General features: G+C 38.3%; 1 protein-coding gene across 1 annotated transcript in view; it reads right to left on the bottom strand.

Moving 5' to 3' along the window:
- The window catches only part of LOC135074492 (meiosis regulator and mRNA stability factor 1), a 31,325-nt gene extending 14,705 nt beyond the window's left edge, over positions 1-16,620 (bottom strand). Inside the window, exons 1-10 of the mRNA XM_063968796.1 lie at positions 16,225-16,620; positions 14,476-14,639; positions 14,134-14,280; positions 13,696-13,853; positions 13,151-13,268; positions 12,580-12,773; positions 4,526-4,698; positions 3,586-3,714; positions 2,497-2,693; positions 151-734 (exon numbers count right to left, since the gene is read on the bottom strand). Of these exons, the coding sequence (XP_063824866.1) occupies positions 151-734; positions 2,497-2,693; positions 3,586-3,714; positions 4,526-4,698; positions 12,580-12,773; positions 13,151-13,268; positions 13,696-13,853; positions 14,134-14,280; positions 14,476-14,639; positions 16,225-16,360 (2,000 nt within the window). The 5' untranslated portion in view covers positions 16,361-16,620. The remainder of the gene's footprint in view (positions 1-150; positions 735-2,496; positions 2,694-3,585; positions 3,715-4,525; positions 4,699-12,579; positions 12,774-13,150; positions 13,269-13,695; positions 13,854-14,133; positions 14,281-14,475; positions 14,640-16,224) is intronic.
- Between the last annotated feature and the right edge of the window lie 1,123 nt (positions 16,621-17,743).

The raw sequence follows: 17,743 nt of genomic DNA, 5'->3' as shown, positions 1-17,743 counted from the left end.
ATAGAAACCGAATCGGAATCGAAATAAAATTGAACCATTACAAAATAAATATCCTTAGACATTTTACACTATTTGGCAAACATTTTAACAATATTCTAGTTCTATAACAGGCAATTTTAGTTAAGACAAGAGCATTATTAAAATACTTACCTCAACAAAGGCAAGATGCCGCAATGTTTCTCCAGCAGCATCTGAGTATTCTTAGCCAACAAAGAGATTTCCATGTACACCGGTTGCAGTATGCGGCTTCCGTCTTCGTGTCCAGTGTTCAAGGCGGCGTGGATATGGCACTTCCACGGGGCTTCCTCGACCTCAGTGTTGGTTACGGGGGTCAAATCGATCAGTTGGACCATGCGTCCGAATCCCTCGTGTATAATAACAGTGTCTTTCACTTTAGCGATGTCTGAGGTTGTGAGAGCGCAACAGTGACGGCTAGCGTAGGCGTCACGGAGACGTAATAGCGGAAGCATGTAGTTCTTCTGGTCTAGAAGGATGGCGCGTAGCCTAGCTCGTAAAACGTCTAGATTGGGGGTCGGTGACGGCCTGCCGAGGGACAGTTCGAGCCTGCGGCCGGTCCATTGGTTGTCCAGGCGGCGCTTGTGGACACGAGCGATGGCGAGACGAGCGTCCCATTCGGAGCGAAGCACTACGGTTGCTAGGGGACCCTCGCCGGCCGCCCAGACTGATACGCGGACCACAGGCACGTATTGGTTGAACAGTTGCGACAGCATTTCCTGAAAAGAAGAGGTATCTTAATACTGTGATCTAATATTAACTTCGAACTCCTCCTATGTTCTTTTGATTAATTGCAGTTTAACTTTCCCCCGAGACAAAGTTTTGGGTTTTTATTGGCGGTCAAGCTGTAGATACTGGCTACCCTAAAAGTGGACGAGTTCCATGGGTATATGGCCCGACTCTACTGGTTATTGACACCTATGTCTCTCACAATAAAGTCTATTATTCTACCTGCAGCACTTGAGGCTCGTACGGCGGTAAATTAGCCACAGTGAGCTCGGCAGTGGACTCGCAGTCGCCTTCGCTCTGCTCACTAAAAGTGGACGAGTTCCACGGGGATATGGCCCGACTCTGCTGGTTACTAACACCTATATCTTTTAAAATAAGGTCTATTATTGTACCTGCAGCACTTGAGGCTCGTAGGGCGGTAAATTAGCCACAGTGAGCTCGGCAGTGGACTCGCAGTCGCCTTCGCTCTGCTCACTAAAAGTGGACGAGTTCCACGGGGATATGGCCCGACTCTGCTGGTTACTAACACCTATATCTTTTAAAATAAGGTCTATTATTGTACCTGCAGCACTTGAGGCTCGTAGGGCGGTAAATTAGCCACAGTGAGCTCGGCAGTGGACTCGCAGTCGCCTTCGCTCTGCTCACTAAAAGTGGACGAGTTCCACGGGGATATGGCCCGACTCTGCTGGTTACTAACACCTATATCTTTTAAAATAAGGTCTATTATTGTACCTGCAGCACTTGAGGCTCGTAGGGCGGTAAATTAGCCACAGTGAGCTCGGCAGTGGACTCGCAGTCGCCTTCGCTCTGCTCACTAAAAGTGGACGAGTTCCACGGGGATATGGCCCGACTCTGCTGGTTACTAACACCTATATCTTTTAAAATAAGGTCTATTATTGTACCTGCAGCACTTGAGGCTCGTAGGGCGGTAAATTAGCCACAGTGAGCTCGGCAGTGGACTCGCAGTCGCCTTCGCTCTGCTCACTAAAAGTGGACGAGTTCCACGGGGATATGGCCCGACTCTGCTGGTTACTAACACCTATATCTTTTAAAATAAGGTCTATTATTGTACCTGCAGCACTTGAGGCTCGTAGGGCGGTAAATTAGCCACAGTGAGCTCGGCAGTGGACTCGCAGTCGCCTTCGCTCTGCTCACTAAAAGTGGACGAGTTCCACGGGGATATGGCCCGACTCTGCTGGTTACTAACACCTATATCTTTTAAAATAAGGTCTATTATTGTACCTGCAGCACTTGAGGCTCGTAGGGCGGTAAATTAGCCACAGTGAGCTCGGCAGTGGACTCGCAGTCGCCTTCGCTCTGCTCACTAAAAGTGGACGAGTTCCACGGGGATATGGCCCGACTCTGCTGGTTACTAACACCTATATCTTTTAAAATAAGGTCTATTATTGTACCTGCAGCACTTGAGGCTCGTAGGGCGGTAAATTAGCCACAGTGAGCTCGGCAGTGGACTCGCAGTCGCCTTCGCTCTGCTCACTAAAAGTGGACGAGTTCCACGGGGATATGGCCCGACTCTGCTGGTTACTAACACCTATATCTTTTAAAATAAGGTCTATTATTGTACCTGCAGCACTTGAGGCTCGTAGGGCGGTAAATTAGCCACAGTGAGCTCGGCAGTGGACTCGCAGTCGCCTTCGCTCTGCTCACTAAAAGTGGACGAGTTCCACGGGGATATGGCCCGACTCTGCTGGTTACTAACACCTATATCTTTTAAAATAAGGTCTATTATTGTACCTGCAGCACTTGAGGCTCGTAGGGCGGTAAATTAGCCACAGTGAGCTCGGCAGTGGACTCGCAGTCGCCTTCGCTCTGCTCACTAAAAGTGGACGAGTTCCACGGGGATATGGCCCGACTCTGGCTGGTGTCGCGTTGGCGGTTCTCCTCGGCGCTGTTGGTAGACGAACACCCGGATCGGTCCAGATTCACCGACCCTGAAAAGAGAACAATGATTAAAGTCCGGTCGCCGAGCACACATAATTTCGTCCAATGACCCCAAGCTACCCATCCCTATCGCTCGAGCGTAATTGACGCGACTGTGTGACGAGCGGCCGCAGTGAGTGTGCGAGTGAATTCAGATAGCGAAGAAAATTTTCTTTTGTTTTTAAATAAATCTCAGGTGCTCACTTTACTAAAGCCAAGTGAGCCCTTTGTTTGGGGATCCTAAATCTCCTTTTGCCAAAGTATACAGCAGTGTTTAACACCACATTAACATTAATGTGCCAACACTTGGTAGGGCGAGGGTTTTACCTGATAAGAGATGAGAATATTTAAACTTACCATGCGTGCACCTAATCTTCCTCGGTTTGGGCGCGGGCGGCGGGCAGAAGTCGAGCGGCGGCGGCACTGCCACGGGCAGCCCTTGCAGCGCCAGCGACCAGTCGCTATACGCAGTCCTGAGTACCGACGCTAGGCAGGGCTAGGGTACCTGTTAGGAGATATTAATTGATACTTGAACTTACCATGCGTGCCCCTAATCTTCCTCGGTTTGGGCGCGGGCGGCGGGCAGAAGTCGAGCGGCGGCGGCACTGCCACGGGCAGCCCTTGCAGCGCCAGCGACCAGTCGCTATACGCAGTCCTGAGTACCGACGCTAGGCAGGGCTAGGGTACCTGTTAGGAGATATTAATTGATACTTGAACTTACCATGCGTGCCCCTAATCTTCCTCGGTTTGGGCGCGGGCGGCGGGCAGAAGTCGAGCGGCGGCGGCACTGCCACGGGCAGCCCTTGCAGCGCCAGCGACCAGTCGCTATACGCAGTCCTGAGTACCGACGCAAGGCAGGGCTAGGGTACCTGTTAGGAGATATTAATTGATACTTGAACTTACCATGCGTGCCCCTAATCTTCCTCGGTTTGGGCGCGGGCGGCGGGCAGAAGTCGAGCGGCGGCGGCACTGCCACGGGCAGCCCTTGCAGCGCCAGCGACCAGTCGCTATACGCAGTCCTGAGTACCGACGCTAGGCAGGGCTAGGGTACCTGTTAGGAGATATTAATTGATACTTGAACTTACCATGCGTGCCCCTAATCTTCCTCGGTTTGGGCGCGGGCGGCGGGCAGAAGTCGAGCGGCGGCGGCACTGCCACGGGCAGCCCTTGCAGCGCCAGCGACCAGTCGCCAGACGCGCTAGGGCCGCTCGACGTGCTCGGCATTAGTGCAAGACGAGGCGTCGGTTTAGCCTGTCAGATGATTGAAATAAATTAAAATAGCGATTGAAATTAAAACTGATAAAAGGATTCATGTTACTTGAGGAGACTGAAAAAATCTTCGCGCTCTCTTAACCCTTTAAATAAGAAACGAAGAAAACACAAAATGGCAATATTGACTAATGGCGGTGCTTTTACTTCCGCACAAGAAACTTGTAAAGGGCCAATGACTCAAGGTCGACAACGGGCACGGGGGACATGTCCCGCCTTAAATCCGCCCTTGGTGGCCGTGCCGTAGCCCTCGGCGTTCGGCTGCGGTTGCTCCTACACCTAGTGCCATATGCTATGGACTATAGAACCTAAAGCACTACAACATAAGGTCGACAATCCCACGCACCTACGGCGGCGGCGCGGTGGTGGCCGTGCCGTAGCCCTCGTCACTCGAGTACGTCGGCTGCGGTTGCTCGTATACCTAGTCTCATATACTATCGACTATGTACCTAAACCACTACAACACACGGTCGACAATGCCACGCACCTGCGGCGGAGGCGCGGTGGTAGTCCCACATGATATCGACTATAGAATAGAACCTAAATCACTAGAACATAAGGTCGACAATCCCACGCACCTGCGGCGGCGGCGCGTACACGCTGCGCGAGGGCGCCGGCGCGGTGGTGGCCGTGCCGTAGCCCTCGTCACTCGAGTACGTCGGCTGCGGTTGTTCGTACACGCTGCGGACGTAACGCGTACTGATCTTGCGACCAAACACGTCTTCACCGTCCATACGCTTCATAGCTCTGTGGACAAAGATTAGAGATTATGCAAATTACAGAAAGAACTGCAAAGAATGCCTTATGGAATTAACTTCGCCTTATGTACCAATTAAAACACCGAAGCTGAAAACTGTATTTAATTTCAAGCATTAAGCATAACAAAGAATTTATGACTGACTGAATCGCGTAATAGTTGTGTTTTCTGTTACGGATCTAAGAGCTGCTGATACACATCGTTAAGATGTGGAAAGTGGTGGCACTCAAGTTTTTAAAACTTATTAATACCGCACAGTTTCATCGAAATGCGTTCAGTGCCTTTGCGCACAAAGCATAAATGCATTTGTTTTTATCATAATAGTCGGAAATAAATACTAATTATTCGTATTTTTAAATTATCGTTTTCTTGAAACCAATAACTCGGTCACTTGACTCCGTGAAGAACAAACCACAAGTGACGTCATATCTGGGTTAGCTTACAAAACAAAGGGAAAACAGCACCTGCAATGTGCATTAATAATACGATCGATGCGAGTCCGATCGATATAATAACCCAGTAGAATGTTATTTGGAACAGACAAATATTAGACCTATTGGTATTATCATATCTCATCATACTGTATTATGATGACACTCGATTTGCATTTTCATTTCAATTCACAGAATACATTATCTTGTAAGGTAGATAAATAATGCAGATAAGTGAAATAGAGAATCGGGCAGCACTTACAAGTAATTCTTTAAAATAACTCGATAACATTTTTAGATTTTAAATATTGTTTATTTCTTAACTTTTTATTTTAATATGAAAAATAAAACCTACAAACGATGAAAGTCAAAAGTGGGTATTTAGCTTAAAGCTTTTTTAAAGCTGCTTCAGCAGCTCACAAAACCTATCTCAAATTGACGGTGTAATAACAGATCTGATTCTCTATTGGATGCATGGTTTGAAAAACAAAAAAATCCATAAGCTAAAAAAACTTGGCGTAGACTGAGCCCCAAGTTTTTTCTCTGTTCTCAATAAATTATAAAGTCTAAATTATAGGTAAATGCAGATATCATCAAAACATTGTTTAATATTTACACATCTATTTACTGCGTTTGTCATAGTCTATTTCTCATTAAGTTATCTGTTGTCATGGCTAATGATCGAGGATAAATCGCAAGGTTATTCAAAGTCAACGAATATAGCAAGGAAACGACAATGTTAGAATAAAAAATTGACAGTCATTGGCGGCATTTGTCGGAACTATACAACGCAATAACTGTCTAAACTCGTTTGTTGAAAAAAATCACATCGATTTGAAAGTAGGTAGGTAGTTGTTATTACGCATTTATCATATCGATAACATTGTTTGCGTAATATACACCGTGTAACTTTGCATTCTTGCCATATTCACAGAGATAAAAGTAGGGAACAATACCTATTATTTAAGATAAACAAGAGACTCCCATAAAGAAAGTACACTAAGATTTTAGTAAATTTGGTTTTTCACTACAAATTGGAATAAACCAATTTTGTCTCGCACGTTCTACAGGTGCAAGTGGAATAAACCTAGTGGGCGTGGCCTAGTTCTTAATAATCTGATGTTTTATGGCTCTGGGTACCAGCCTTTTTATCCAGTCATAATAATTATTTTAAAATACTCTTCAGTTGATTTCAGATTTTCATTTCTACTTTACGGGCTTAGGACCGTCAAAAATACGTATTAATTATTAGGGTTTTAATTAATTTATAACATTGTACCCTATTTTTACAAATTAATAAATTAAGTTTGAAATGAAATCACCTTATTTATTTATTTATTTATTTGAACACCAACAAGGTTACATTGAGGCTTCACAAAAGTAACTATAAAAAATGACACTTGTTAAATGCAAACTTAATTATAGGTGAAAACATCATGCGTTAGAGACTAAAGACTTATTCACAATTAATTATTTATTTATAAGTTCCTACTTACAAAGTTTACGTACTGCGAAGCAAGTGTTCAAAGTGTCCTCCGTTCTGATGAAGGCACAGTCTAGCACGGCGAAGCATAGGTTTTTCGCTTTAGTTTTCGCAACACATAAACGTTTTGTCTCGCAGTTTCACTAAAACAATCCTTTCATGTAACGCGTTTACACTGTTTATCTCTTCTGCGCATACCAGTCGTTTCAAGTCACTCCAAAAATCCATTGGTGTCAGATCCGAGGATCGTGGTAGCCAAGCTACTGGACCCCTCGTCCAATCCACTGTTCACCAAACGTTTATTCGCGCACTTGACGTCCTTATTGTGGGGGAGCACCATCCTGCTGGTAGTAGAGCATTTGGTGTAACGCAAAGGGTACGTCATCAAGCATTTCGTCTAAGACGTCTTGCAGACACTCCAAGCACCATTTTGATTAAATTATTCGTTGTTTGAATACACTTCAGTCATTTTTGTATTATTTACAACGTGATTTGTGATTGATGGATTTCTCAGTTTTTTACAAGTGTCAAAAAGACATTTTAAAGACAATAGATTGCAAAAAATATTTAAAAATACAATAAAAAGTAAAAAAGTCTCCATCGCCATCGCCAACAAGTGATGTGCATGCGTTACGATAATTAGTGGTGTGTTTAACAGATTGTCGATAAAATAAAATACTCAAGATTAAAAAAAAATTTTTTCGGGCATTATTTTTTTACGGATTTGTGTTCAGTATCAGTAATATAGTAACCTCTGTAAATATGGCGAGAATGCAAAGTAACACCCTGTATACTGCAGTAGTGTAAATACTACTATTTATATAGGATGAATGTGTGTCACAGGCACAGCTTGCCATCGTAATTCTTTTCTATGAGTATTTCTCAAAAAAAATGTACATTTTGAAAAAAAAAAGTGTGCTTTGAAACAGTTCAAAAGTTTTATATTTATAAATCATCACACAAAAAAAACACACACACAATTTTGAAGGATGAATATTAATCTTTAAGATAACGAAGAATTATAGCTATAATCCTACTTATTACCAAATATTTAGATATTTTAAAAATAGTCCTTTTTTACCTTTCATACAAAAACCTGTTTGCCACCCTAGCTTTTTCATGTATTTTTGTTTCATAAAATGCGATACGTAACTAAATTATTGTAAATTTCTTTGTATTATCGTTCTACAGTAATCGCAGTTTCTGTATCAAATTGATTTTCTATGGGGTGTCATAATGAATTGGCAATTTAAAGCAAAAAAACAAAATGAGTCGCTCTCATTTACTATTTCGTTATTTACTCTTTAGTTACGATTTATTTCTACTTTCCCATGGTTTCTGAACAATTCCGTATTTATTTTACATGGACAACAATAGCTGCACTCTGAATGGCTGTTGGCCTGACGTCTCCGCCATAACATCTATCGCGAAAATTAGTGAAAACGTGTGTGTTTTGTGGGATTACTTTTTCGTAACAGGCAGTAAAATCAGCGATTTTATATAGAACGGTAAGTCTTCATTTAACCATTTTTTGTAATACGTGTGGTACGAACATTTAGTAAGCTTTTATATTTGCTGTAACAAATTTTATCAAAAAAATACTTGTTTCTGATCTCATTTTGTCTAATATTTCGTTACGTTTTTTACGAATTTCGTTACGTTACGAAAAAGTACAACATAATGCTGAGTGTATAGGTACTGTTATTACCTGACTAAGCATAGTAATATTCACTACTTAATTTATTTCAAAAAATATAGAGCGTTAATAACAAAAGGATTGGATACTATCTGCTTTACAGAAGTGCCACCAGCAAAAAATTATCAAATCATTTAGATTACGTTTTTATGTGATTACTTCTTTTGTTTTTTTAGGAATGCCGCCAAAAACCAATGCCGAAAGGCAAAAAGCTTACAGAGAACGACTCAAAATGGATAAACATGATGGAACAAAAATAATTTTATTAAAATAGTATGAATGATTACTCCCTTATTTTATTTCTAACCCCTTAATATTACCCCGTATTTGGGTGCATACTTACAAATATTTCGAATTGAATAAATGAAGAGCATTCACAATATTTCGCCAATGTATAACAAGCCTTATGGCCTTACTATTTCGTTACTACCGTTTCGTTACGTACATTTTTTTTGAGAAATACTCCTATAGTTTTATTTATGTGTAGATTTCTTAGAACTCTTAGAAGATACAAGGTACTAAGAAGAGTCAGAACGTCTTAACAATGTTTTGATCAATTTGGCATTTTCACGCCTTAGCCTTTATCAGCATAAAGTTATAAAATAATATTAATAATAAGCAGCGGCGCGCATTTCTTTTATTTCAACGTGCCTACGTTGAAATAAAACAAATGCGTCAGGCAAAAGAAGCTCAAACAGCTGATTTGATAACAATTGTTTGGCCAGGTAGGCACCGCTCAATATTCTACGATTTTAATAACGATTTAATTTTCAAAATACTTTAATTTAGATCGTATTTGAATCGTCACAATTAACGGTTTATTTTAAAAAATACTATAATTTACGTAAAATCAGAGGAGAGCAACAGTTTTATTTTAAAGTTCATCTTCATACCACTGATAAAAAACCGTTGACTAAATGGGCACCGCCCAAATTTTCATATGCACTGCCCGCCTTTCCATCATCACATCATGATTTCAGAGTCCATTTTCATTGAGAATCAATTTAAAAAAAAACAGATGTAGGCAGTAGATGCTTTATTATTTAAATAACTGACGTTACTGACAATGCACTGCACTTCAATAGGTTTTCTATTGGTTTAACATAAATATTGAAATCAGCGGCGGGCATTTAGTTTTAATTTATTTAGCTAAACAGTAAATTATAAAGCTCAAATCACTGAGTTTCATTTCATCGTTAAAACACTGTTCACCAGTTGCACCACAAAATTTCATGGTTTCTGAGAGCTTTTCATTGAGAACATTAATCTTTAAAACATACATTAGGTACTAATATAAAATCAGAGTAAAGAAGGAAATCGTCGTGAAGTTAGAAGTTAAAAATATTTGTTTTAGAGCAAATTAATTTCTAAATAACGTTATTATTCGTTGCAAAATGTAATTCAAATGTATTTCAATAATCAATAACATTTAAAAAAAACTGCTAGATTTTGAAATGACATGCAAAGTACAATGAGTACAATGAGTTTTTAAATCTCAACTGCTGCGCCGTGTGTGAATCACGCTTACGAAGAATCAGCTGATCACTATCGCACTGTGTCTAATCATTTTCCGTTGTCTTATGATTGTTTAATGAAGAAACACATATTATCATATATTGTGAAATGCATTCGAACGTGCTAATTTTAATTTGAGATTTAATAAGCTACATGAAAATTACGGAAATCGTTGACAATACAATTTTTACGAACTTCACTAATTTTCCTTTCTATAAAATACGAGAGAACGAATTAAAATAATGCATTTTTTAAATAATTAAAACAAAATTATTAAAGATCTACATTTCTTGATTCTAAATTTCAATACGACGATAATACAAACAAAAAAAGAAATTGCGTAACCTAAAAACGAACCTAATAAAATTGGTAGAAAGGTGGATTAAATTATGATAAACCGAAAAAAAAAAACATTTTTCAAAAAGAAAATCCGAAAAATAATTAACTTGCAAAAAGAGAAATAAAGAAAACTTACCCAGTTAGTAGCATTTTGATGTATTAAAAATCTTGTAAAATGAATTGGCCTATCAACTAACATTAATTTACCACAATTAATTTTGCAAAAATCGACCGTTGGCTTTATTTTTTCAAGTTGTTGTAATCACTGTGTCCTTGCTTGTGCCCGGCGATGCAATGACCGTTTAAAACAAGAACAGATGATCAAGTAGGAAATTCAGTTAAATGTGGGTACATCTAAATTTTTCGTCATTAACGGATTTCGCACCCAAAAAAGTACCTACATTTCCAACTATTATTTCGTTCGGAAACTGTGCGGTGAAGTTTGTAAATAAAAATATTAACAATATTTTATGAATGGCGCAACTCGTTTTTATCATCTTTGAATGTTACGATAACCTGCTTGCATTACACGTAAATATAGGAAGTTGAATCATAATTCAGCAACAATCGCAATCGATTTGCTGCTATAAATCGGTTACTGCAGTTTATTTAGCCTTTCTACGAATGCAATTTGTAAAATCTTTGATACAATGGATTTTAAAAACATTTAACGTTGCTTTGTTCTAAAATTATTAACACATAGAATGTACTTAAATTATGTTTTCACAGTGGTACACAGTAATGAGGTTTTGAAATAGGTAGTTAAAGAAAAATCAAACGTGCACAGCATGCGACGTATCTAAGAAAAAGCATTGCACGTTTTTATTCCATTGTGTTGATTTGACTAATCTTACAACGGCGGATAGTGAAACAATAGTCTGTAATCGCTTTTATATCACTTTTTTTTACAGTAAAACGTTACTTCAGTAATTTATTCATGAAGTAAGCAATACTTGGCCAATAGTTATCTAAAGCAATACATAATCTACTATATAAAAATAAGTCGGGTTTTCCTACCTGACGATATAACTCCAGAACGCACGAACCGATTTCCACGGTTTTGCATTCGTTGGAAAGGTCTCGGGCTCCGTGAGGTTTATAGCAAAGAAAATTCGGGAAAAGGGGGTAAAACGGGATCCACGCGTACGAAGTCGCGGGCGGCCGCTAGTGCACTTATAAATAGATAGCCTATTTAATGTTATTCGTTGAAGCAGACATATGACATCGTCGATTCGTGTGATCAACGAGGTATTAAATTATTATCACTAATATTATTATTATAACTTTGAAATGTTTATTATTGTGAATGATAATACACATAATAAATAATAATTATGTATCTTTATGTCATCAAATAAATAATGTTACATAGCAAACTATCACAAAGAAAGTAATTTTCACTTGTCACTGATCTAAGAATGAAATGGAAACATTATTATGTGACCGTTAAGGTGCAGATTAGCAAGTTAGTACTTCTAGCACACAGTCCGCGTGTGTACGACTATGTCAAAGGTTTAAAACATAGAAAATAACTCCATTTTAGTTATTAGTTCACCGCTGAATGTCGCCCTTGCCACCACAGGTGGAAACGATCATTGCATAATTTGCAGTTAGCATTAAATTACTCTTTGAATCTTTAAAACGTTTCGTTCTAGTAACATAGGGGTAGTTCCATCGTCACTTATCAGTAGCTTGCTATTCTTTAAAGGAGTTTTTATATCACCGATCGTCATCAAAACAGGTAGGTACAATTTACGTATTCTTGTCAGCTATGAATAGTTATTAGTTATTATTCAACAACGCTTCAAAAGAATACATGACATACATAATAGACGTATTATCGCCGAACATTGACTTGAAAACTAAACTTTCTTTACACTTTACGCAAAATTAGTGGCTGTATATGCAAGCTGTAAGAAATTACGATAAGCGACTTACAAAGAGTGTTTTCATTTGCATCGCAAGTTAATTACGCAAGTTACATAAAACTTATAGACGGCCTTATGTCGACGACATTATGTTATACAACTATGCCTAGGCGCAGACCACCGACTTTTAGTTGGCCGATAGTTGGGCCCCGCCCGACTCTAATTTGTATAAAGAATCGGCCGACACCAAATCGGCGTAATGTGTGCACTTTCATACATCTCCATACCGACTGATTAATAGCCCGACTCAACTATCTACTACTTTGCCTGGCCCATTCCCATTTTATTTAGGTTCGGCCCTCCGCGTCATGCGTCTCCAGGCGGCTCGACTCAACTATCGGCCAACTAAAAGTTGGTGGTCTGCGCCTACGCAAAAGGTAGTACATATTAGATTGTATTTGATCACAATCACTCCTGCCTGCTGTGACACATAACTTAAAAATCCAATAAAAGTATCAGTCAAAATCAAATCGACTCACCTCAAAGCGTGGTCAGGGGTGGGGAACCTAAGCATGGCAGTGGAGGCTGTCACCCCCAACACTTTCCCTCCGCAGTTGTCCGCCAACCGACGCAGGCGCCGCGAAATGCGCTCCGGCGGGTGATCAGTTGGCAGATTCACCACTTCCATCTCGCACTTCGTTTCATCTATCGCCTTATCTTCCGCTGCGTACACCTATATGACGAAACAATATGTTATTCCTGTTTGGTTTGAGGGGGTTATAAAAAGAGTAACTTATCTAACTGTAATTAAAATTTACTTTAGGCGTTACAACCGTTTTATTTTATCGATATTGATAAAAAAATTAACAGTATAACACTCTCATAAGTAAGAATTTTGTTTTTTTTTTTCTTATATAAAATGTATTGGAATCTTATTTCAATGTGTAATTATTGTATAATCCCAATCACCATTCCCATAAATTATAGTTATTTTATTTTAAGTTTTTAATATCTGTAGTTGTATAAATTAGATAATAAAATAATAATAATATGTTTTATTTGGATTAACAAAATTAAAACAAATGGATGATAGGGTCTTGTGCTGTGTACCTTTGAATTCCTTGGCAGATTGGCAGTCAAATCATTGAAAGAGTAATGGGACGAGGCACACGCAATTAAGGCAGATGATGTGTTCTGTTTATGCACCAATATCACTTCCATACCTTTCCTAATACATAAATGTAATAAAATAATTAATAATAGAAGTATAATCATGCATGTGCAATAAATAATAATGATTTTACTCATATCATTGGAGCGTGATATAAACATCAACTAGTTAGAAACTTTCGGAATCTTGACACAAAATGTAATAGTAAAAAATAAAAATATGAATGGCAGCAGTGTGAATGAACATAACTCTAAAATTATTTCAGTGTCTGACGAGTTGCTTAACACCTAATATTAACTATTATAATAAATACAACACATATTTTGATAATTTAATTGCACATGCAATGTACAAATCTTATAAAAAATATTGAATAACCAACCTGAGTTCAGTGCCACTTGGCATAGAACATCACATGGTATTAGTGTACATTTTTTTTACAGTATAAATATATGACCAGAAAAACCAGCACCAGTATATTTACCTATATCTAAAGTCACTCAAGTCAGCGGCAAAGTTAATATCACCAGAGATCAAAACTATAACAGCTGGCCCATAGAGTTCAATAAACTTTCGCATGCATTGTCTCAACTTCTCATCGGCTGCATTCTTCTGTGAGCCACACACATGAAAGAGGTTTACCTGTCCACAAAGAAATAGGTTTTAAAATTGTCTCTTTACCACAAACAATATTACAGATCGATTCATCCACAAAGACGCGCCCTACCAATTATTGGTAGAGGGAAGCGCGGGGCGCAGGGAGTTTGATCCAAGCAATCCGAGCGTCATTATTGGAGTGTGCGTGTGCACTCATGGATAATTTAGTGTGTACCGAAACCGATAACACTCAAACATTAGCGGAAGAATGGCGGGGCGCGTCTTCGTGGATGAAACGATCCATAAAAATGCAATGTATGCATACCTGAGCATCATTGAGCTCTTGCAGTCTAAATTGCGCTTCTTTTCGTGCATCACAAACAACAATGAATTCTCCTTCAAGACGCCCTTCAACTAGGAACTTGGCACGAATAGCCTTAGCCACATCTATCGCAGAACAGCCACGGGGTACCTATAACAAGTAATCTTATAGTCACTATAATATAGTGTAATGTAGTAGAAAGGTAGTGAAGGTTGCGGCAAGAGCCTGGATGCGGGCAGCGCAAGACCGGTCATCATGAAAATCCTTGAAAGCCTTTGTCCAGCAGTGGACGTCATTTAGCTAAAACGAACAAACGAATGAAGACGAGAAATAAAACCAACATACCTGGCAGTTTTCAATATCCCAAAATATTCCAACAGGCACCTTATTCTGTTGTCTAGGCTTGTGATGACGAAATCTAGACCTGACACGGGGACGTTCGACACTTGTTAAGTAATCATCTCTAGTACTTCCTCCTATTTCGTCTGATGAATCTTCATCTTCGATGTCTGTAAAAGAAGAAATGTGATATACCTCCTTTCACCTAATGTTTTTAGTAAGGAATTGATTTGCACTTTGTGGCAGATAATGACCTATCAATTACTTCAAATGTGAGTTTTAACTGCTGCTGTTTCAGTGGAAATACATACACTTAATGTATGTGTATAAGGCTGTGTGTGTTCAGTGGAACTGAAACAGCAGCAGTTCCACATGAAAATTTTGAGATAGAGGTGAAAGCAGTGAAAAAATGTAGCAACTCAAAACAAAATCTATGTGGACAATATTATACCATATTGCTACTTTGATTTTTAAATGATACTGTCGCATATGCAGGTTCTTGAATTAAATAAAAGAGAGGGGATGCACAAATCCCTAATCCACTCATCCAAAAGATAAAAATTTCCATGCATGAGTCCTTCTTGAAACTTATTAGATTCTTTCTTTCATTTTGATCAATGAATTTTAGTTTGTGCATTTTGATACAATTCTCCTTTTTGCTATGACTATTTCACTACATTATATCCATTTAATTTAGACACTTATTGCATGAGTCTCTTTTCTACTCTACTTCAGTGGACCTGGAGACAGTAATAAGCTTGCCAAAGTTATAATAAGGGGATATTGATTTTTTTTTATAAAAACCAAGATATTCTTTATAGCAAACTTTACTTATTATATTATTTATTCATCACATATTATTTTTGTAAGAAGTGTGAGTTAGTAAAGTTATCAATCTAAAGACTTCTAAAACTGGATGTTGCTTAGGTACATTGAAAAATACAATGACCCTGCAATGTGGGGGGGGGGTGAGCAATCTGTCATTCTTAATAATAATAGTTATACTAATTAAAGTTAATTGGAGGAAAATTATATTCAAACAAACTACCATAGAGCAACTTAAGTTACTTTTGCTGATAAATCTTGAAATTGCGACTGACCTAATTAGATTTTCAAATTCTTATTGGTTATAATTTTTTAAGCTGATGAAACCCTTAATACCTATTAGTTAACTGCTTCAATGATAACCCAATTTGATATTCGCATGAGCTTCAATATCAATGTTATCTGCTCAACACTGAATAAATAATCAGAAACATTACGTCAAGTGAAATTTGTGATTTTTCAGTAGAATAACCATAAGGTGAGCACCTGTTCAAATGGCCTACATTATGAATGATAACTACATCATAAAATATTAATATAAAATACTTAAAATATTGTAACATAACACCTCTCCCAATTTAAAATAACACATTTATTGAGTTTTTCTTCTACACAATTTTTTCGCTGAGTCACTATGCAATTAAATATTTCCTATTTGTATTGAGTTGAATTAACCTAATAAAAAATATGTTTATGAAAATTCAATATGAACACACAACAGTACAATGTAAATAAATACTGATAAGAAATATCCAATAAAGCTGTTTACGTGTCATATTTTTTTCATGCAATCATAAACGGTGATAAACAGTAAAAAATATCATCATAATTTTCATACTTTTTTTCAATCTCTAGTTATTTACATAAAACCAGTTCAGCATTCCATTATTAGTGAAATTCGCCGAGCAAATCTAATAGGAGTATTCTCACCTGTAATCCATAAGCGCGGAGGTAAAGGTATTTTCATAGCTGGACTAGAAATAGTACTGGGTAGACCTTGAGCCGAGTGACTTCTTCCCTTACTGCTAGAGGGTACTGCACCATCACGATCCATATTAGAACCCATTTTTCAGAACTATCCACGCTAATTACGACTAAAATCTTAGATAATAGGCATATGTTTCTCAAAACAAAGAAAACTGAGGCTACCAAGTAGTAGCCACAACACACATCACACGTACAAAAACTATCTTTGGGTTGGTATCCTATACATTAAATGCTTAAATCTGATAAGATTTGCGTCATATAAGAAAACAAAAATTACAAAATGTAAAAACTAAAACCAATCCACACTTTCTACGCCATAATCCGTAACCAACACACATAAACAAAGAGCATAAAAGAGTCACATATCCAAATCATCTCATTTCGATCGGTCCCCCACACACTCGCACAGCAACTCGAAAATGAATGAACAATGAACGAACGAAACGATTATGAACGTCTTTATTTTTTTTTTAAATATCGACCACCATTTTCAAGGGTGAATAAAGGTAAATGCTCATCGCATGAAAAGTTGAAAAAAAAACACTGGTCGAGTGCAAGTTGGACTCACACACGGAGAGGATTCAAGTAGGTCCGGAGAAACTTGTAAGTTTGTATACCTTAATTCTTTAGAAATTTCCTTAAATGTAAACAAACATTTCTGCACACAATTACACCATAATCACTTACGTGTTCATAATATCATACACATTATTTCACAAGCCCATAAAACCAACTTTATTCTCACGATTATACAAGTTTGGAATCAATCTTTAAACAAATTATTTTAGCAAAATATGTGAACGATGAAAATTTGTGAGACTTGTCAAATTGACTTGAAGTTTAAAATTATGTGTTATCTCCATGTTGTCTCTGACACATCAGTGTTGTAACCTGTAAGTCATAGACAATAATCGGTAAATTTAATCGATTTTATTTCAATTATTCAATCATTTTTATTACTGATTGCATTTAAATAGATTTAAATCATAAAGTTAATATTCCTTCGGAATAGAGCAACAAAGAATGAGCGAGCGAGATGTCACTATCTGCAACCCTGTGTGATAAAAAGAGATGTGTGATGCTGTCATCGTCACGTCAATATAGTTCCAAAATACTGGACTGTCCTGTCGATGACATTGACAGTGGGGCGCCACCGTCAATACCGGATCGCTGGTTCAGATTTTTGCCATGTTGGAAACCATATAGTTGAACGATGGTAGCGCCCCCCTGTCATTGAGTTTGGTGGGACAGTTCAGCGTGGGTCATCTATAGAACCATTTTTGCAAAAGATTTGACAGGCAGTGACACTAAAAAGGCACAAAGAAAATTTTAATTCATAGTTTTTTATAAAAATATCGTAAAATCCTGTTTATTTTTGGAAAATTTGTTTTCTAATATAATGGTGACCTGTTCCGTCCTTGATTGTGATGTACACCAAAGGAATAATCCTGCAAAATATTAA

The sequence above is a fragment of the Ostrinia nubilalis genome, chromosome 9 (assembly GCF_963855985.1).
Source record: "Ostrinia nubilalis chromosome 9, ilOstNubi1.1, whole genome shotgun sequence".
Classification (NCBI taxonomy): domain Eukaryota; kingdom Metazoa; phylum Arthropoda; class Insecta; order Lepidoptera; family Crambidae; genus Ostrinia; species Ostrinia nubilalis.
This window is presented reverse-complemented; position numbering and strand designations above follow the sequence as displayed.